Consider the following 20401-nt stretch of genomic DNA (forward strand, 5'->3'; position numbering starts at 1 on the left):
CCACCCCGCTGCCCACAGTGCCCTCGGAGGCGGGCGGGCGGTTCCTTTTATGTGAGGGCTGGCCGCTGGGCTGCTCCTGTCTGTCCGTCGGTCCGCACGCACACGGTCCAGCGCCGGAGAAAGGCAGCGGGCGGCGGGGTCTCCCGCGGGGCGCGGGAGGGCAGCCACGGCCGTCCGTCCGCGTTTCAGGTCCATGAACGCGTTCCTCGTCGTGTACCTGTGCATCCTCGTCAGCAAGGCGCTGATCAACACCGCCCTCAAGTACGCCTGGCAGAGCGAGCCTTTCCAGGACGAGCCCTGGTACAACCGGAAGACGGAGGCAGAGCGGCAGCGGAACCTGGTAGGGACCCCGACCCTCCAAGGGCCGCGGCGCCGCGCCGTCGCCGTGGAGATGCCGGGAGCCGGTGGTCGCGGCGGTGGCGTCTGGGGGGATGCGGTCTCGTGGTGCGGGAAGCCCCGCCCCCGCGCTGGTGGCTCCGCCCTCTGTGGGTTCCGAGTATTGGAGGCTGGGAAGGTACCCATTTCCAGCCTAAGCGCCTGAGGGCGCGCCCACCTAAAGGTTGCCGGCCTTACCAGAACCCAGGGCAGTGGCCTCTGTCAGAGGAGCCCAGGGTGCTTAACAGAGACTATGTGACCTGTGGCCCCTACTTAGGGCAACAGACGGGAAAATCTCTTACAGAAATTTCAGTAAGAATGGGTTCCACTTTTACTGAAGGGAATTGTGGCTCAGTGGCTCGTATTTTTACCCAAACCAGTGGGTTAAAGTGACAGGTTCAGCCTCCTCTGCTTGAAGGAGAAGGGTGCCTTGGCTGGGCCCCCTGAGTGCCCTGAGCCGTGTGCGACCCCCACCTGGGCTCCTACTTCTTTCTGTGCTCAGTCCTGCCGCCCACGCAACAGATGGCTCAGCAATAGGACCGAAGTGTACAGGAGAGCCATCTGTGGAGACTCCCAAGTCTGGTCGTGGTCAGCATCCCAGGGAGCTTGGGATGGATCGCTGTGTCCACAGTCCCTCGGGCTCCTGCTGGAGGGGCACCCCCCCCGGGGGGAGTGAGACTCACAGGAGAGGGGCCCCCAGGGAGTGAGAACCGCCCCGAGAGTGAGACCCCACAGAAGAGGTTACCCCCCGCCAGGAGTGAGGCCTCCCCCCGTCCCCGGGAGTAGGACCCCAGAGGAGCGCGCCCCGCCCCCTCGGGATTGAGACACACACTCCACCCCCCCATTTGGCAGGTGATCCCCCATTTGGCAGGTGCTGGGGCAGGTGCAGGCGAGAAGGCCGATGGCCAGCGCTGCCTGGCCGGTCCTCAGCTTTGGGCCTGAAGCGCGGTGTTGAGCGGCACCTGTGAGCCGGCTGGGGCTGGCCCGAGGGTTCGGCCACGGCGCCGCGGGCGGGCAGCCCGGGGTCACGCCGCGTCTCTCAGTTTCTCCGAGCGTTCACGGACTTCCTGGCCTTCATGGTCCTGTTCAACTACATCATCCCCGTGTCCATGTACGTCACCGTGGAGATGCAGAAGTTCCTGGGCTCCTACTTCATCACCTGGGACCAGGAGATGTTTGACGAGGAGACGGGGGAGGGGCCCCTGGTCAACACCTCGGACCTGAACGAAGAGCTGGGACAGGTCAGTGCCTCCTGAGTGGTCGTCCGTGGACTGGCCACCGAGCCCCCCGTTGCAGGCCCCCAGGGTCCTGGATGGCGCGAGACGATCACGCAGGCAGGTCACCCTTGGTGGCTGGCGATGCAGGCTGTAACTGGCTGAACCTTGTTGATGGGACGGGGGGCGGCACCTTTTATTTACACGTCACACAAGTTCACGCGTGGCCTTTCTAGGCGGTGCCGAGTTGGGTTTCCGTGGTGTGAATTAAGGGTGGGGGGTAAAGTGAGCCTGCCCACAGCTCTGCCCCTGGCTTTGCGGCCCTCGTTTCCAGGTTGGACAAAGTGAGACTGAGTTTCAGTCTGGGGGCCAAAGGGAGTTCAGGCCCCTGCCCCGACCTCGTGCTGCAGGGTGACATCGGGCGGCCTGGACGCTGCCCTCAAAGCTCTCGGCCTGGAGGACAGGCCCCAGCGCCATGCGGCCCCGAGCAGATCAGCAGGGTAGAGGGTGGACCCACCTGGGCCCCTCCAGCCTGGCCCGATGCTGGCAGGTCTCTGACAGCCGGGGGAGGGGTACCGTGCTCCTCACGCCTCTCGATGGTCCCACGGGGCCGGATCCCCTTCAGTGACACTGAGTTTGGGCCTGCCCGACCTTGCAGAGGAAGTTCATGCCACCGTATCCATGGTTCTTTGGTTAAATCAGACCCAGGACACCCCCCGGGAAGTAGCACGGGCGGGGGGTGCTGCCGGGGAAACCCGTTTCGTGGGGAGGAGGCGGCCGTGGGCTGTCGGGGTCCTCGCGGAGGCCCTTCCCAGCGGCCGTGTCCGCAGGTGGAGTACGTCTTCACGGACAAGACGGGCACCCTCACGGAGAACAACATGGAGTTCCGGGAGTGCTGCGTGGAGGGCCACGTGTACGTGCCCCACGCCGTCTGCAACGGGCAGGTGCTCCCCGACGCCGCCATGGACATGATCGACGCCTCCCCGGACGCCAGCGGGCGGGTAGGTGGCCGCGCTCCCGGCGGACCCCCACGGGCGGGTCACAGGATGGGCCCCGGGTCAGCGCAGCAGGTGGTTTTGTTCAGAGCCGGACTTTTCCCCGGAGACCAGAGGGGAGGGGCAGGTGGTCTGTGGCCCCACGGGGCGTCCCACCTGGCAGGGTGACGCCAGCCCAGCCCCTCTCGGTGCCCTCTGTCTCGAAGCCCCCGGCCGTGGGGCGACTTCAGGGATCCCCAGGGAACCTGAGCCTCACCGGCCATGCTCTCCTCTGCCTTCCACCCTCCGCCGCCTCCCTGAAGTTCGCTTCCACCCTTGTTTTGCCCTTGTTGTGCTGGAGTCGCCTGGACTCCACTGCCACCACCAGAGGGGAAGCTACTGGGCCCTGGGGCAGCACCGCGCACACTGCTGTTTCCTGCCTTGTGTACCCTTCTGTCTTGAGCGGATGTGGCAACCATAGAGCGGTGGGTTTGCTGCACTTTCAGGAGCGAGAGGAGCTGTTTTTCCGGGCACTCTGTCTCTGCCACACCATCCAGGTGAAGGATGACGACGAGGTGGACGGGCCCAGGAAGTCGCCGGACTCCGGCAAGCGCTGTGTGTACATCTCGTCCTCGCCCGACGAGGTGGCCCTGGTGGAAGGCATCCAGAGGTACGGGGGCTGCGGTGAGGACCCTCCTGGAGGCATCCTGGGTCTGCCCTGTGCCTGGGGTGTTGCCTGGGGACAGAGGCCGAGCGGTCACTGCCCGTGTGCTCGGAGATGGATTCCTCTGGATCCCGGTGGACGTGGGTCCCTCCTAAACACCTGGTGGCAGTGAGCGAAGCAGCCGTTCCCACCGGCCGGAGTGTTTATCACTGTCTCCTGGGCAGCGTCCCCTCCTGTTTTCTGCCATGAATTAGCGAGAGGCCATTCTGGATAATCCCAGGCTCAAAAGATGCAGACAGTCTGAGAGCCCCCATAGGACAAGTCTTCCTCGTCCATCTGGAGACCTGCCGCCCAGAGATGTCAGGCAGCTTCCCCAGGCCGCACAGCCTGGAGCGGGTTAGGCTGGGAGCCCGCTTCCCTTGCCCGGCGAGCCAGCCCACCCGCCCTCCGCCTCCTCCCTCAGCACCTCTGTCCTGGGAGTTCTTTCTGCAAGACACGGGGTTTTAAGCAAACACTTGGAAAATGCTTTTTCTCCAGATACATAATTTCAAGTCAGGGAAGTGTCTTTCCATTCTCACAGCTCCCGACCCTGGCTTAGTATTGAAGGTGCCGGATTTCCTGCCTGGCACGGGGCTCTATGCCAATATCTTGTAATAGCCTAGAATAGCAAAGCTCTGCACGGAGAACCGAGTCACTCTGCTGCACCCCGACACTGACACGGGGCCGCAGATCAGCTGTCCCCCGGTTGAAAACTACTCACAGCGCCGCCCTCCCTCTCCGCCAGTGTCAGGGAGCGGGCGCCAGGCGCCTCTAGCCTGATTAGAACCATGTGTTTGTTGGTGACTCAGCTGTGCATTTTCCCCACCAGCTTGAATGGGGACATCGGGCGTGTAAGTTGTGTCCCTGCAGCCCTTATTCAAAGCACAGGTTCACGCGTCGATGGGCAGGTTTCCCAAAGTGAGGTCTGCCTCTTCTTGGAAGACGGGTGCTGGGAAATCAAGGCAGACTAGGGCGTGGGGGCCACCCCCGGGGGGCTTTCCTTCAGCCCGCCGTCCTGCCGGGTCCGTGGACCCCGTGCGCCCGGCCCACCGCCTCCTCCTCCAGCCCCGGGCTGCCGCATTAGAAGCAGCACGGCCACCTCCCGGTCCTGTGCCCTCCTCAAGTCCCAACACCACGCCCTCCTCTCCTTCCCAGCCGGGCTGTGCCCAGAGCTCCACGCGGCTGCGGGGCGGGGGCGTCACAGGGCAGGTGCCCCGCGGACCGCTGTTGAACTGGGCGGCAGCTTCCGCCGTGACGCGAGGGCATCTGACATCGTCACCAAGCCCTCAACAGCCACGCAGCTCAGGAGGCAAATGTGGGTCGACACAGACGGGGGGGCGTCCCCAGCCTGCCACCCCCGCTCGCCGGGGAGAAGGCTCGTGATACGGGGCAGCCGCGGGCTGGGGCGGGCGGGCCTCTCTGGCCTTGGGCAGTTTTTTGAGACAGTGACTCGGTCAGTGCTGTCATCTCCCGCCTGTACAACATGGTTTACAGCCTCCCCTTAGGAGGCTGGTTGGTTTCCCCAACGTGCAGAACAAACAGCCTGCGGAACGGAGACATCGGGGGCCACGTTAACTGGAGTTTGTCCTCCGCAGATTTGGTTTCACGTACCTGCGGCTGAAGGACAGTCACATGGAGCTTATGAACAGAGACAATGGCATTGAGAGGTGAGGACGAGGATGGGGGCGGTGCTGACAGAGGGTCGTCTTCGCTCTCTGTCGCTGCCCCCTCCGTGACGCCTGCTCCCTTTTGGGCCGCAACCAAGCACGTCACTCAAACGCCTGGAGGGCTCGACTCGGGCAGTGAGAGGTGCTCTTGGTGTCCTGCCTTCAGACAGGCTCTGGTCGAGCCGCCAACAGTTTCACTGCGAGAGTTGGAGCTTCTCGTAGTTCTGACCCTCCCAGGGCCGTTCTCTGACCTGCCCCAAGGGGGAGAGGTGAGCGCTCCCCGGGAGTGGCCACGGATCCCGCGTTCCCAGAGCACAGGGTCCTGTAGAAACACTGAGAGGTGGCCGTGGGCTGAGCAGTTGAACGTGGGCTGTTTCACGTCTCATATCAGCTCGAGGGCCCGTCGGGGCTAAAACTGATGGTTCCAGGGACAAAGGGCCTGTCTTATCTTGTCTGGGAAGACGGGGCTGTCCGTCTCTCCTGGATGAGAAACCGCAACAAGCAGTCACAGATCCAGGCAAGGGCGGTGGTACGGGACTTAAGCTTTGCTGGTGATGGACTCGGAGGAACTGCATTTTACATTTTTCTTAAGAAAAATAAACTCCTAGGCAGTGGGGGTGGTGCGCGGCTGCTAGGTCCTAGATTGGCCAAGGTCAGCCGGGGCTCCCTGCAAAGCCCTGGGGACCCCTGGGGACCCCTGGGAGGGCGGTGACTCCCTGTCCGGAAAGGCAGGTGCATCACCGCTGAGGTGAGGCCAGCTCCTCACAGCAGCGTGGGGCCGGCGGGGCCACCGGCCAGCAGGCTCTGCTTTAGGGTCCTGCTGTGTAGCGCAGAGCAGGAGGTTGGTAGTCACCCGGTGACATTCAAAACGAGTTGTTTTTTTAAATTTTTTTGTCTTTTTAGGGCCGTGCCTGCTGCATATGGAGGTTCCCAGGCTAGGGGTCTAACCAGAGCTATAGCTGCTGGCCTACACCACAGCCACAGCAACACAGGATCCGAGCCACGTCTGTGACCTACACCACAGCTCATGGCAACGGCGTATCCTTCACCCACTGAGCGAGGCCAGGGATCAAACCCGCATCCTCGTGGAGACTAGTCAGATTCGTTTCCCCCCGCGCCATGACGGGACCTCCTGAAAAAACAAGTTTTAAATCTTTTTCAGGTTTGAATTGCTGGAAGTACTGAGTTTTGACTCTGTAAGAAGGAGAATGAGTGTAATTGTCAAATCTGCTACAGGTAGGAATTTCTTTGACGTCTTAACACATTAAGGTTATGTTTTATTCGGATTCCTGCATTCCGTAGGCACTTTAAGGGTTTAACCCCTTGTTCTCTGTTTTAAGAACACAGGTAAGCCAGCTGCAGGCGCTGATGCCGCAAGCTCAGGCCCTATTTGTCCCAAGCCCTTTAGACCGAGGTTTAGGCCCTTTGCTCTTTTCCGCCAGGGCATCTGCTCACCCCACCCCTCGGGGTCTCCGTCTGCAGCCCCAGCTGGGCATCTGCGACCGCGTCCTCCCTGAGCCCTTGTGTGCTCTTGGTCCCTGCGGGGCCTCCTGGGCTCGTGTCCCTGATGCTCCTGCAGCTCTTTTCACGGAGGCCGCGCTGCCCCGGGCTCTCCTCCCAGGCTGCCTCCAGTGTGGCCGTGAGGGCTCTTCATTTAGAGGCCCCCTCTCTGCTCAGCGCTGTGCACCCGAGGGCATCTCCCTGGCAGGACCTCCCCCCGCCAACAGAGGCCTTCTCACGGGTTTGCAGCCCCCCCAGGACAGCTCAGCAGCCGCCGTTAGAGGCCGCCTGGTTTCCTGGCAGACAAGCCGTCTGTTGGTCCGCCAGGCTGCGACATCCTCGATGCAGAGCTGCTTCTCTGGACACGGTGCCCCCCAGCCCTGCCCGTGAAGGGCCGGGTACCACTGGGCCCAGTCTACTCCCGCAGGTTCAAAGGGCATCACATCAGGAGACACAGCATCTGATGGAGCCGCTGCCCCGAAACTAAACAGACGGGGCCCAAACTAGGGATCTGAGGGCAGGTCACAGAGGCGGCGCTGTCCTAACACACCGAGCGGATCTCAGGTCATCAGGGAGTGAACAGAGAGTTCCCTCCACAGGGCTGTTTGAGTCTCTTCGGCGGGACCGGAAATGCCTTCTTTTGTCCCCGGAGCCGGTTGAGGACGCGGCCTGGTTGCCAGAGGTGCCCATGAATTGCGCTCCGTGAGCTGGAGAACACGGGCGTCTCAGAGCTGCTTCTCTGATCCCCGGGGCTCCCTCGCCTCCGGCCAGTTCTCAAACCCGACGGCTCCACCAGCGACACGTGTGGGTGCTGCAGAACGTGAAGTAATTTATGTAAATGCTGCCAGGACACGACACAGCGTTGGCCCCGGGGCAGCAGGACACCACGGCCGAGTCCCCCGAGCCAGTGCGCGCTCCGCCGGGTGCTGGCCGGTGCTTGGCTCGTCCAGGATGAAGGCTTCTCTTGGGGAGGTACATGCCTTCCGTCGTTCTGCCTTGCGAGTTCCCGTACGAGCGTGAGGTCTGGGGCTCGAGGCACGCTTGGGACCGCGAGCCTGCAGTCACGGCCACAGCCACAGACACCTTCTGCTGCCCCCTGAGCTGCCAGGTCACCAAGCTGGTACCGGGCTGGGTGCCGTGGAGTCTTCGGAAACAGTGCCACCTGCTGTCAGAGAAAGCGTGGCCCGGGCTCGAGCAGGAACCGGCCCGCAAGAAGGGTGCTGTACAGGGCAGGGGCGCCGTTAGAAAGCGCTGCCTTGAGGTGACGCCTGCCTATTCCTGCGGGCTTTGGAGGGGAGAGGCGGCCACCTGAGCCAGCCACGCCGCAGTCACCTTCCAGAGGTGTCGACTGTTTAATTAAAGCTGCTCTCCAAGCAGCGGTGCCTCCCTGGAGCCGACGCCGACGGCCCTGCTTACGGCCTGACGAGCAGGCCTCCCAGCCCCTCAGCCAGGCAGCACTTGCGTTCCTCTCCGAGGATGCCTCGCCGTCACCGCTGGCCGGGGTCCCCCAGCGCGGCCTGTGTGTGCACCTGTGTGTCCGCAGCACTTGGGATGAGTGACTTCACACCTGCTCACAAGCCTGGACAGCAGGGTCTGAAGCCGGCAGCAAGCCCTCTCTGCTCCTGTCCTTTGTGGATTAAATGCCGCCTTAGGCTCTGGGTGCGCTTGCGTCAGAGACGCTGCTCCATCCAGGCTTCAGGGTGACTACGTCCCCGTCTAAAGCAGGTACTCAGGGATGACAGGTTGCGACAGCGGGAAATTTAAGTCATTCAAGCCATTACCATGAATCATCTGTGATTTTTCTAGAAAAATTCTTGTTCAAGTGTGCATCACCATTCAGAACCATCTGGACCACAGAACTTGTTCTAATCTGAGCCCAATGATGGCCGAGCTTTGCCTGGAAATCACGGCTGCTGGCTGGGCATGGACTCTGCCCTCACGCTGGCCGGTGCTCGGCCAGGAGTCCTGGGTCACGGCCCGAAGGGCACACAGGCCTCTTCTGGGCATCGGGCTGGCTGCTCCCCACGTTCCTGCCCAGTGCGGCCAGCTCTGCTGCCACTTCTGTCCCAGCGCCGCCCGGATGCATGCCGCGTGCCTGCCCCATGTCTCAGATGCCATTGTGTCTGCCCATGGGTCAGCATCGCCCTTGGTTTAATTTCAGGGCTTCTGTGAGCGTGAACTGGGCTGCCTTCTAAGTGCTCCACTCTGTATGTGTCACAGGAGTCAGTTCTTTCTGCAACCAGGGACAAAGCCAAGGTGGGCAGGACAGCCCTGGGCTGGGCTTCCGGTGTGGCCCAGCTGGTCTGGGTCCCCAGCCTTGCCCCAGCGGAGGGCCCCCCTGCTGGGCAGGTGGCTGCCAAGGGACAGTTACAGGCTTCTCTCGGTGCCCTGTGGCTGGCCAGGGCTTCCCCCTCGCAGGCCACCAGCGTTGAGGGTCCCCGAGGATCCACCCGGGGAGGGGTCTCCAGGTGGGCGATTTCCTCCTGAAGACAGGTTCGGAGGAGAACCCAGATCCCAGCAGCCGGGTGTCAAGCCGCAGGGCAGCAAAGCGGCCGCAGAGAGCGGAGGAGCTCGCGCCTCAGCACCTCGGTGGGTGCAGTGATGCCCGCTGGGGGGCGCCCGCACGCTGCGTCCTCTCCCGCCCCGGTCCCGGTTCTTGCCAGAGAGAGGGCCGCGGTGACGGACAGTGGACGCTCGGGGCCACTCTTTCCTGGTCCCCGACTTCCTGTGAGATTCTGGGGTTGCGGGAATGAGACGAGGCTGGGGTGGTGTGTAGTGTGATGTGTCCCTGACTTTGCATGTTAACTGGGCTAGTGCTGCTGTCCCTGTTTTTGTTTTTTTAACTTTTTGGAAATTTTAAATTTCATTTTATTTTTTAAAAATTTATCATCCTTAAAGTGTAGTTGATTTACAGTGTGTTGTCAAGTTCCGCTGTATGACAACGTGACCCAATCACACGCACTTCCCCGTGCTGTGCAGTAGGATCCCATGGCCCCTCCATTCCAGATATAAGTCTGCATCCCCCACACCCCCAAATGCCCGTCCATCCCACTCCCTCCCCTTCCCTCTTCTTGGCCGTGGTCTGTTTCTGGTTTTGTTTGTTTGTTATGTTTAGACAGGTTCATGGTCTCTGGCGTTTCCATACACATTTTTAAACGTTCTGTTCTAGTTCAGTGAAGAATGTCTTTGGTGATTTGATAGAAATTGCACTGAGCCTGTAGATTGCCTTGGGTAGCACAGTCATTTTGACAGTATTGACTCTTCCAGTCCAAGAGCGTGGCCTGTCTTTCCACCTGGTGGTGTCATCTTTGATTTCTCGCATCCGTGTTTGATAGTTTCGGGAGTGTGGGTCTCTCGTCTCTTCAGGCAGGTTTATTCCTGGTTATGTTATTCATTTCGATGCAGTTGTAACTGGGATGGTTTCTCTGATGTCTCTTTCTGGTCTTTCATTGTAAGTATAAGGAAATGCAGTTGATTTCTGCGTGATAACTTTGCAGCCTGCAACTTTGCCACATTCACTGATGAGTTCTGACGGTTTTCTGGCGCTGTCTTTAGGGTGTTATATGAGTATCGTATGTCATCTGCAAGTGGTGATAGTTTTACTTCGTCTTTTCCAATTTGGACTCCTTTGATTTCTTTTTCTTCTCTGATGGCCGTGGCTAGAGCTTCAGAAACTGTGTTGAATGATGTGGTGGAAGTGGACATCCTTGTCTCGCTCCTGATCTTAGTGGGATGTTTTCAATTTTTCACGGTCGAGAATGAGGTCAGCTGTGGGGTTTCATATATGCTTTTTATTACGTTGAGGTAGGTTCCCTCTATCCCCACTCTCTGGCGAGTTTTTATCAGAAACGGGGGCTGGATCTTGTCAAAAGCCTTTTCTGCATCTGTCGAGATGATCATTTGGTTTTTATTCTTAGTTTGTTGATGTGGTGTCTCACATTGATAGATTTGCAGATGTTGAAGAATCCTTGCATCCCTGGGATAAATCCTAATTGATCAGGGCAGAAAAGAAGAAAAAGCTCGAATAAACCACCTAACCTTTCCCCTAAAACAATTAAAGAAGGAAGAAAAAACAAACCCCCAAATTAGCAGAAGGAAAGAAATCGTAAGCGATCAGAGCAGAAATGAATGAAATAGAGACAAAATAGGAGAGAAGATCAATGAAACCAAAAGCTGGTTCTTTGAAAAGATCAACATTGATAAACCTTTAGCCAGACTCGTCAAGAAAAAAAGGAAAGGGCTCAAATCAATAAAATTAGAAATGAAGGAGTTCCCGTCGTGGCGCAGTGGTTAACGAATCCGACTAGGAACCATGAGGTTGCGGGTTCGGTCCCTGCCCTTGCTCAGTGGGTTAACGATCCGGCGTTGCCGTGAGCTGCGGTGTAGGTTGCAGACGCGGCTCGGATCCCGAGTTGCTGTGGCTGTGGTGTAGGCCGGTGGCTACAGCTCCGACTGGACCCCTAGCCTGGGAACCTCCATATGCCGTGGGAGCGGCCCAAGAAATAGCAAAAAGACAAAAAAAAAAAAAAAAAGAAATGAAAATGGAGAAATTGCAACTGACGCCACAGAAATACGAAGGATCATAAGAGACTCCCGTGAGCAAGTATGTGCCGATGAAACGGACAACCTAGAGGAAAGAGAGAGACAGATTCTCACAAAGGTACCACCTACCAAGCAAGACTGAACCAGGAAGGAGGTGAAAATATGAACAGACCAATCACAAGGACCAAAATCGAATATGTGAGTAAAAACCTTCCAAAAAACAGAAGTCCGGGACCAGAGGGCTACTCAGGTGAATTCTGTCAAACATTCAGAGAAAAGTTAACACCCGTTCTCCTGAAACTCTTTCAAAAAACAGTGGAGGAAGGAACACGCCCGAGCTCATTCTGCGAGGCCACCATCACCCTGATACCAAAACCAGGCAAAGATACCACAAAAGAAGAAAATTACAGACCCGGTATCACTGGTGACCGTAGACGGAGAAATCCTCAGTGAGATGCTAGCAAGCCCAGTCCGAGTATTTATTAAAAGGGTCACACTCCTGCTTTGGTGTGTAATTTGAAAACAGTTTGGTGTGAAAAATAACCTGTCACCCCCACGGTGTGATTAAACGAAACTCTGCTTTTCTGTCTTCCAGGAGAAATTTATCTCTTTTGCAAAGGAGCCGATTCCTCCATATTCCCCCGAGTGATAGAGGGCAAGGTGGAGCAGATCCAGTCCCGCGTGGAGCACAACGCCGTGGTGAGCCGCGGGCGTGTGCTGGGCGGGGAGCCCCGTCGCAGCCCTTCTGCAGCAGGGGCTGCCGTGGTCTTTGGGGGTCAGAACCACCGGCGCATTGAGAATAGTAGGGGGGCTAGACCTTTATCCTGAGGCCTGGCTTTGTGGACGTGTGGTCGAGGCCCAGGGCGGCGTCCGTTTCCGCCGTCCAGCAGCGACCCGGTCATCTGAGTGTTTCCGTTCGTTTCCGCATCGTTGCCATTGTAGTTTGTCCCCGGGCATCGGACGTGGTTGCCTTGCTGCCTGGCGCTGCCTCAATGCTGAGCCAGAGCCCGAGGACTCTGCTCTGGGCCGGGACGCTCGCCCTCGTGAGCGCCCCGTTTGCTTTTTCTGAAGCGAGTACTCGGTCTGCTTCGGGCTCCTCCGCGCTCTTGTGACGGCAGCTTCGCTTCCCTCTGCGGCTGAGCGAGCCTCCCTCGTCTGGCTGCGGGGCGCGCACGTTTGTGGGTCCGTCCCCTGTCGATGGCCCCGTGGGTTCTTCCCACCTTTCGGCCCCGGGCAGTCATGCTGTTGGGACCTGTCTCAGCCCCTGTTTTCCCTTGGGTTGTGTACCCAGGGGAGGAGGGCCTGGGCCGCGGGGTGGTTCGGATGTGCTTAACTTTTGAAGGAAGTGCCAGGCGCCTCCCCGCAGCAGCTGGACCACTCTACAAAGCGGGAGGGTTGCAGTTTCGCCACCTCCTTGCCAGCACTGGGCATTTTCCATTGTGTCACCGTGGTCGCCGTGGTAGGCGTGCAGTGGTACCTCGGTGTGGCTTTATTTGCGTTTCCCTGACGCCTGAGGATGGTGGGCGTCTTCTGTGTGCTTCTCGACGGTCTGTCCACCTTCTTCTCTGCAGAAATGCCCATTCAAGACGTTCCTTGCCCTTTTGTTTGTTTGTTTGTTTGTTTGCTGCACCTGTTGCATGTGGAAGTTCCCAGAGCAGGGATGGAACTGGGCCACGGCCGTGACCCAGGCCGCCACGGGGACAACGCCAGGCCCCTCACCTGCTGCGCCACCAGAGAGCCCTGCCCGTGTTTCACTCAGGTCTTTTTCTTGTCGAACGCCCGGAGTTGCCCGCATGCTGCGCGCTGGCCCCGGAGCAGATGCCTGAATTGCAGATGGTCTGTCCCGTCTGTAGTTTGCCCATCGATCTCTTGATGGTGTCCTTTGATGCACAGACGTTTTCACTTTAATCAGGTTCAATTAATTTTTACTGTTGCCTGCGCTGCTAGTGTCATACTTAAGAAACTTGTCAAATCCAAGATCGTGAAGACTGGTCCCTGTGTTTTCTTCTGAGAGTTTTGTGGCCTGGCACCGAAGTAGCACAATCAGGTCTTTGGTGCATTTAGAGTTCGTTTGTGTGGGGACGGGAAGGGTCCAGCTTCCTTCTCTTGCACGTGGCTGCCCGGTTGGCTCCAGACCCCTGGCTGAACAGACTCTTCGTTCCCTGTTGGACAGTCCTGGCACCCTTGTCAGAAGTCACTTGGCCACTCACGCACGCCCCCGTTCGGGCTCTCGGGTCTGTCCACTGGCCAGTGTCTGTCTCCACGGGGACCACACCACTGTGGTGGCTTTTGCTGCTCTCTGGTGTGTGTGTCCTCCAGCCTTGTTGTTTTACGAGACTGCTGTCTATTTTGAGGCCCTAGAGAGTCCCTGTGGATCTCAGGATGGGCTTGTCTATTCCCACGAGACAGGCCATTGTCCTTTTAACGGGGGTCGCCTGCATCGGCAGATCCCTCCAGGTGGCATTGTCCTGGCGGGAGTATCAGGTGCCATCCGTGACCGCGGGGCCTTTCTATCTACCTAGGACTTCTGTGATTTCTTTCAGCATCGGATTGTAGTTTTCAGGCTACTGAGTTTTCACCTCCATGGTTTAATTCATGCTTGGGTAGTTTACTTTTTGATGCTAATCGTGAGTGGAATTGTTTTCTTATTTGTCTTTTGGGACTGTTCTTAGTTGCTGTGCAGAAATGCAGCTGATCTGTGCGTGCTGACTTTGTGTCTTGCGTCTTTGCTGGATTCATCTCTTCGTCCCAGAGGTTCTTTTCGGTGGAATCCTTAGTGGCGGACACACAGAGGGTCCTGTCCTCTGAGAGCAGACGTAACTTGGTTTCTTCCTTTCCAACTCGAAGGCCTTTTTTTCTTGCCTCACTGCTCTGGTTAAGACTCCCGGTGCCACGGCAGCTGCAGGTGGCAGAGCAGCCCTTCTTGCCGTGCTCCTGATCTAAGGAGCAAGCGCTCCACCTTCCCCTTGAGTGTGGTGCTGGCTGTGGGCTTTCGTATACGGCTCGCACATGCTGAGCAAGTTCCCTTCCGTTCCTGTTTATTGAGTGGTTTTATCGTGAAAAGTGTTGGGTTTTGTCAGATGCTTCTAATTCTTTTTTTGGCATCAGCTGAGACGAGCATGTGGGTTTTTCTGCTTCGCTCTGTTTACGTCGCGTGTTGCATTGCTTTTCATGCGTCGGCTCCCCCTGGCTTTCCTGGCGTGAAGCCCCCTTGGTCAAGTGTATGGTCTTTTGTACCTGCTGTTGGGGTCAGTGTGCTGAAATTGTGTTGAGGAGTTTTGCATCTGTGTTTGTAAGGGATAGTGTTTTGTAATTTTGTTTACTTGTAGTGTATTTGTCTGGCTTTGTTTAAATATCAAAGTTTTTTTTTTTTACTCAGTGAATTGTATTACATTTGCAGGTGTACAACCATCATCACAAGCAAATTTTCAGCATGTCCATCCCAAACTCAGTGCATCCCCCCACCCCCCAACCTGTCTCCTTTGGAAACCATACATTTTTCAAAGCCTGCGAGTCAGTATGTGCTCTGCAGAGAAGTTTATTGTGTCCTTTTTTCAGATTCCACATGTTGGTGAAAGCATTTGATGTTGGGGTCTCACTGTCTGACTGACTTCACTGAGCAGGATGCTTTCTAGGTCCATCCACGTTGCTGCAAATGCCGTTATTTCTTTCCTTTTCATGGCTGAGTGATAGTCCACTGTGTGTATGGACCACATCTTCTTGATCCCCTCCTCTGTCGATGGGCATTGAGGTTGCTTCCGCGTCTTGGCTCTTGCACGTAGTGCTGCGGTGAACATCGGAGTACATGTGTCTTTTCAAGGCGTGGTTTTCTCTGGGTGGATGCCCAGGAGTGGGATTTCTGGATCAAACGGTCGTTCTGTGTTTAGTTTTCTGAGGAACCTCCGTACCGCTTTCCACAGCGGTTGCACCAATGTACAGTCCCCCAGCGGTGTGCTAGGGCTCCCCTTTCTCACAGCCTCTCCGGCCCTGGTAGTTGCCCGTGTGCGGCGGTGCTCACAAGCGTCTTGTATCCAGGGTCCCTCCAGGGCTGTAGGCGTTCCCAGCATGAGGACTGGAGAAAAGCATGTCTGCTCTGTGTTTCCACACGGGGAAGCTGCGTATCTGCTTCCAGAAGCACGGTTCTGTTTCTTTTTGAAGCTTCTGCTGACCGTCCACACCGACTCTAAGCTCTGGGGCGGCTCGGAGCTGTCATCCTCACCAGGCTTTTCTCTTGTCATGCAGTTTTTCTGGCACGAGGAGGAAGCCGCATAGCCCGTGTGTTTTACCTCTTAGGAGAGGTACCGTTTGGAGGTCTGAGCAGGTGTGATGTGTGCCCCGAGAGAGAGTCGTAGAAGATTAGAATTCATAAGAGGGAAATCCCGAAAGGCCAGGGTCCTCCCAGAATCGGGGCTGGTTATGGAGGAGGCTCTGACTCATTTCCTGGGCTCATCAGAGTCGCAGCTGGAGGACTCGGGGAAGCAGAGGGGGGTCGTCTGAGACCCCATCAATTAGATCTTCGCGCGACCGGCTTCATTTCACTGGGAGTGGAAGAGCCCTGGGCGGCCCCTGGGGCTCTGAGAGCCCAGCTCACCTGTGCCTCGGCGGTGGCCTGTGTGCTCTGGGGGCCGACTCCGGAATTACGGTCCCAGCGAAGAATCTTCTTTGTGGATTCTTACCTCGCCTCCTGTGGACCCTGCGGGTTCCGTAAATACCCACGTCGTTTTCCTCCCGTGAGACCCGGGAGAGCAGACTGTCGTATAAACAGTTACGGGTCGTCACTCTAACGTGCAGGTTGCCGCCTGAGCCGCGTGGCTCCTCCCCTGTCGAGATAAAAGAGCCAGGTCTTCCCTTTCGCTGGCCCTGGTTTGCCTATTTAGTCGCCTGCTTACTGGTTTGAAAATCGCACGCTCTGTGGTGAGCGTGTGTCTTCGATGCGGATGCGGCTCCGTGTGAGTGGCGCGCCTCGGGGCGGGTTGGTTCACAGTGTGGTTGGTGAGCCCCCGTGAGAGGGGGCGGCCTTGAGAGGTGCCGCTCGGCAGAGTGGCCCTGGCGTCCACGTCACGTGCTGCTCTGTGTCCTGCAGGAGGGGCTCCGGACCTTGTGTGTCGCCTACAAGAGGCTGGAGCCGCAGGCCTATGCGGGCATCTGCGGGCTGCTGCAGGATGCCAAGGTGGCGCTTCAAGACCGGGAGAAGAAGCTAGCGGAGGCCTATGAGCAGATAGAGACAGACCTGATCCTGCTCGGCGCCACGGCCGTGGAGGACCGGTAAGGATACACTGGCCTCGTCCTCGGGAGTCGTGACCCTGCCGTGTGACAGCAGGGGCTGCAGGGGGCTTCAGGAGGAAACGGCGTCACCACCCCCAGGTGGCCGTGTGGACGCGTCAGGGCCCGGTGGGCTGCTTGGCAGCCTCTTGGGCAACATCACCAGGGGCCCGGCCAGGCGCTGGGCGACTTTCCAGGCACAGGATGTCTAGAAGTCCCGTTTCCCAGAAGGAACCCGAAGGCGCCCGCATTTCACACTGTGTTATGAATAGTCGAGATGCAGGGTGTTTTTTTCAGTTATTCTTTAGAGTGGAACCAGTAACTAATTCTTTTGCTGCATTTGTCACTAGCTTTTCCAGATATAAGGGGAAACATTTTAGATGTTATGATTTCAAGTTTTGGATTTCGGGGTATTTGCCATTTCTCATTGAAATCAAGCAATGAGTGTTGCGTCTTTCCCAGATCCATTCGCCCTGGTTGGGACTTTTGGGGTTGGTGGCGCCGAGGGTCCTCAGATCCCCTCTGAGCAGCGAGGCTGGACGGACAGAAACCTGCTCAGCAAACAGCCCGTTCGCAAGGCGCTGCCTGGCTGCTTAGCATTTTGGCCGCGTGGCGTCTCTGGTGTCAGGCAGCAGGGGGGGTTGGTGTACGAAGTTCCCACGCAGCGGTGAAACAGCCTCCGGTCCTTTACCGGAAGGGCACCGGCCAGGGCCTGGCTGCTCTTCAGTCTGGGGGGCGGACCTGGAAGGCTCTGGCCCCGCCCAAGGTCTGGCGGGCCCTGCCTCGGTCCACTCCGCCCGCACCGACGCGTGTGCGCCTGTCGCTCGCCCCAGGCTGCAGGAGAAGGCGGCCGACACCATCGAGGCGCTGCAGAAGGCGGGCATCAAGGTGTGGGTGCTCACGGGCGACAAGATGGAGACGGCGGCTGCCACCTGCTACGCCTGCAAGCTCTTCCGCAGGACCACGCGGCTGCTGGAGCTCACGACCAAGCGGCTCGAGGAGCAGAGCCTGCATGACGTGCTGTTTGAGCTGAGCAAGACCGTTCTGCGCAGCAGCGCCAGCCTGACCACGGACAGCTTCTCCGGGTAGGCCCCGCCCCGGCCTCCCCAAACATCTGCGGAGGGACTGGTGGCCTCTGGGCTCTGGCCTCTGATGTGTCACCTGGTTGGGACCGTGCCCAGAGCTATTTCTTTTTAGCAGCTATGACGTGTCCTTCTGCATGAGAGCTCTGTGCGTGTGCGTGCGCGTGTACGCGTGTGTGTGTGTGTGTGTGAAGGACGCAGAGAGGCCTGGCTCGTTGCCTCACTAAATGCCGTGTCTGGGCGGACTCCCATCTGCTTCTAGGACCTTCCAGGCGCATGCGGATTCCTCAGAGCTTCCGCCGGATTAATAACGCTCAGTTGTCTGTTGATTAAGACTAAACGGTGTATATATGCCCAAGACTTGGTTTGTCCAAGAATATCCCCCAACTTGTTTGCATTTTATAGACACTGGCCTTGCTCATATTAGGCACGTGATCTGAGTGCATTTAAATCACTTTAGATTCCTACCCCTTAGGTAAAGCAAAAGCAGCTCTCTGGTCACGTGCATCTTGAGAATTACTCGTTCATAAACAGTAGAGAGGTCTCCCTTCACCTGACCCGCAGGATTCCTTGGGGGAACAAGAGATGCGCCGTGTAATTTGGGAACTTGGCAAAGGGAGCTATTATGACCATGTGCTTTCCAAGCCAGGTCTTCCAGGCAGACTAGCAAAGGGACATCAGCTGTAATCCTACAGGCGGGCCCCCAGGCGGCCAGGACCTCGGGCTACATGCTCCCCTTCCGTGGCCGCGCCGTCCTGGAACTTGCCCAGGAGTCCACAGCTGGGGCCGCTGTTTGCTTTGCCTCAGAGAAATGCGAACGTTGAACTCCTCCACGATGAGTGAAACGAGAACACTTCATTAAGTCTCGCGCAGCTTTAGAATATGTCATCGGAGGTGCCCCGTGCGTTCGCCCAGAGACCGCGTGGACAAGCCAGGAAATACCCGTTCCTGAAACCCTTGATCATGAGTTTGTAGCATCAGCAGACACCAAAAAAGCATCTGCTCTTCTCAGGTCTGTGGTTGAGTCTGGAGTAATGTCTCTGCTGTGTCTGCCCCACAGGCTCTCAGCAGACGCGCCGGACTTCGGGCTGATCATTGACGGAGCGGCGCTGTCTCTGGTGATGAAGCCCCGGGAGGACGGGAGCTCCGGCAACTACCGGGAGCTCTTCCTGGAGGTGTGCCGGAACTGCAGCGCCGTGCTCTGCTGCCGCATGGCCCCCCTGCAGAAGGCCCAGGTCCGCGCCCTCCGCTCCCCCGATGGGGGCTCGGTGTCGAGAACCAGCTCAGCTCGCACAGCCTCGATTTTCTTTTTAATCTAGCAAAGCACCGCCTCTTTAGAATAGAAGCAAAAAATGATCGAAATTTAAACACGAGGAGTTCCCGTCATGGCTCATGGGTCAGCGAACCCGACTAGTATGCATGAGGACTCGAGTTCGATCCCTGGCCTCACCCAGTGGGTTAAGGATCCGGCGTTGCCGTGAGCTGTGGTGTAGGTCACAGATGCGGCTCTGATCCCCTGTTGCTGTGGCTATGATGTAGGCCGGCAGCTACAGCTCCGATTTGACCCCTCGCCTGGGAACCTCCATAGGCAGCCCTAAAAAGACAAAAAGGAAAAAAAAAATTTAAACAGGAGGCTGATTTCCGTGTTGTGATTAGTGAGCGTGGACTGAATAAAGGATGTGACCCCCTCCGGAACAAAGGCCAGGAGAGCCATCCCTGCCCCACTTCTTGTGTGAAATAGAGCCACTCTGAGCATCCGTGCTGCAGGCAGAAGGGGAGGCCCAGGCATTACTGAGCACCTGCTGTGTACCTTTGCAGATAGAGGTGTGAACACATTTGCCTTCATAATAAGCCTGCAGATGGGGGGGGGGTGCCGATTTTAGGCACGCAGTGTCCACGAACAGCCCACTGGGAGAGCCTGTCTGAAAGACCACTGGGAAAATGGCATGTAGACGTGGCTTCCACTCTGTAGGACTCCAGACTCTGCCTGCTGCTCTGGGGTCTCGTGGAAAAGCACCTGACGTGTTCTTAAATATATGTGAACACGGGTGGTGTTTGATGCCAGGGAACTTGGAGCAGTTAGACCAATTGCTTCTGAATCGTCCATGGGAGGAGATGCACAGCTTCTCACACTGACCAGGGGTTAAGGTAAAACACTGAAGCACTGCAGAGGGTCCGTTGTGGCGTCCTAAGGAGGGATGCAGCCTGGGTGTGGTCCCAGCAGGTGGCCAAGCGCCAGCATCCACCCAGGCTGATTCTCGGTGAGGAGAAGCAGATCCCAGAATTCATAGACGTTCTATTTGGGATCAGAATGTGTGTGACTGCACCTAAACCTTGTCCGGGGACATCCAGAGCAGAACTAGGGGCGCTGTTTGGTCGTCAGATACTACCTGGAATTTCCTCTAGGTCTTAACTGACTTTTGCAAACGGATACCAGTTATTGTCTCAGCCTCTGTCTTGAAGCAAGAGGACATAACACCCATTTTTCCCTCGTCTTTTCGGTCTTACGTCTTGAAATGTCACACAGGCCCATACGTGAGAGGCAAGACTGTATAGAAAAAGACTAAAAATTCAGAAATGATTCATTGCATTGATTTGTCACATTTGGTTTTGCACATGACATTTGAAAATTTAAAAAAACAGCTTATTTTAGGAGTTCCCATCATGGTGCAGTGGTTAACGAATCCGACTAGGAACCATGAGGTTGCAGGTTCGGTCCCTGCCCTTGCTCAGTGGGTTAACGATCCGGCGTTGCCATGAGCTGTGGTGTAGGTTGCAGACACAGCTCGGATCCTGCGTTGCTGTGGCTCTGGTGTAGGCCGGTGGCTACAGCTCCGATTCGACCCCTAGCCTGGGAATCTCCATATGCCGTGGGAGCGGCCCAAGAAATAGCAAAAAGACAAAAAAAAAAAAAAGCTTATTTTAGAAATCAAATGGCTTGGGAGGTGATATCTTATAACAGGATGTGCTTAGGTTTCCCGTGTATTGAAATCTGCCCCCTCCCCCCATTTAAATATTTATGTCAAGCCACCCCTCTCTTTCCGTCCTGTCCTGCCTGCCGCCAGCCCCCAGGCCTTCCCAC

At 57.3% G+C, this 20401-nt stretch overlaps 1 protein-coding gene across 10 annotated transcripts in view; it reads left to right on the forward strand.

Annotated features, from left to right (window-relative positions):
- ATP11A (ATPase phospholipid transporting 11A) overlaps positions 1–20401 on the forward strand; it is a 109375-nt gene that overhangs the window by 69008 nt on the left and 19966 nt on the right. For all 10 annotated transcript variants that reach the window (XR_002336784.1, XM_021065944.1, XM_021065938.1 and 7 more), the window contains 10 exons: positions 190–340; positions 1419–1616; positions 2420–2590; positions 3070–3233; positions 4862–4933; positions 6096–6169; positions 11571–11674; positions 16059–16240; positions 17071–17322; positions 18380–18554. Coding sequence is in view for 9 of the 10 variants with exons in the window: in XM_021065944.1 (XP_020921603.1) it covers positions 190–340; positions 1419–1616; positions 2420–2590; positions 3070–3233; positions 4862–4933; positions 6096–6169; positions 11571–11674; positions 16059–16240; positions 17071–17322; positions 18380–18554 (1543 nt within the window). In the remaining variant the exon portion in view is untranslated. The remainder of the gene's footprint in view (positions 1–189; positions 341–1418; positions 1617–2419; positions 2591–3069; positions 3234–4861; positions 4934–6095; positions 6170–11570; positions 11675–16058; positions 16241–17070; positions 17323–18379; positions 18555–20401) is intronic.

The sequence above is a fragment of the Sus scrofa genome, chromosome 11 (genome assembly GCF_000003025.6).
Source record: "Sus scrofa isolate TJ Tabasco breed Duroc chromosome 11, Sscrofa11.1, whole genome shotgun sequence".
In the NCBI taxonomy this organism is placed as follows: Eukaryota; Metazoa; Chordata; class Mammalia; order Artiodactyla; family Suidae; genus Sus; species Sus scrofa.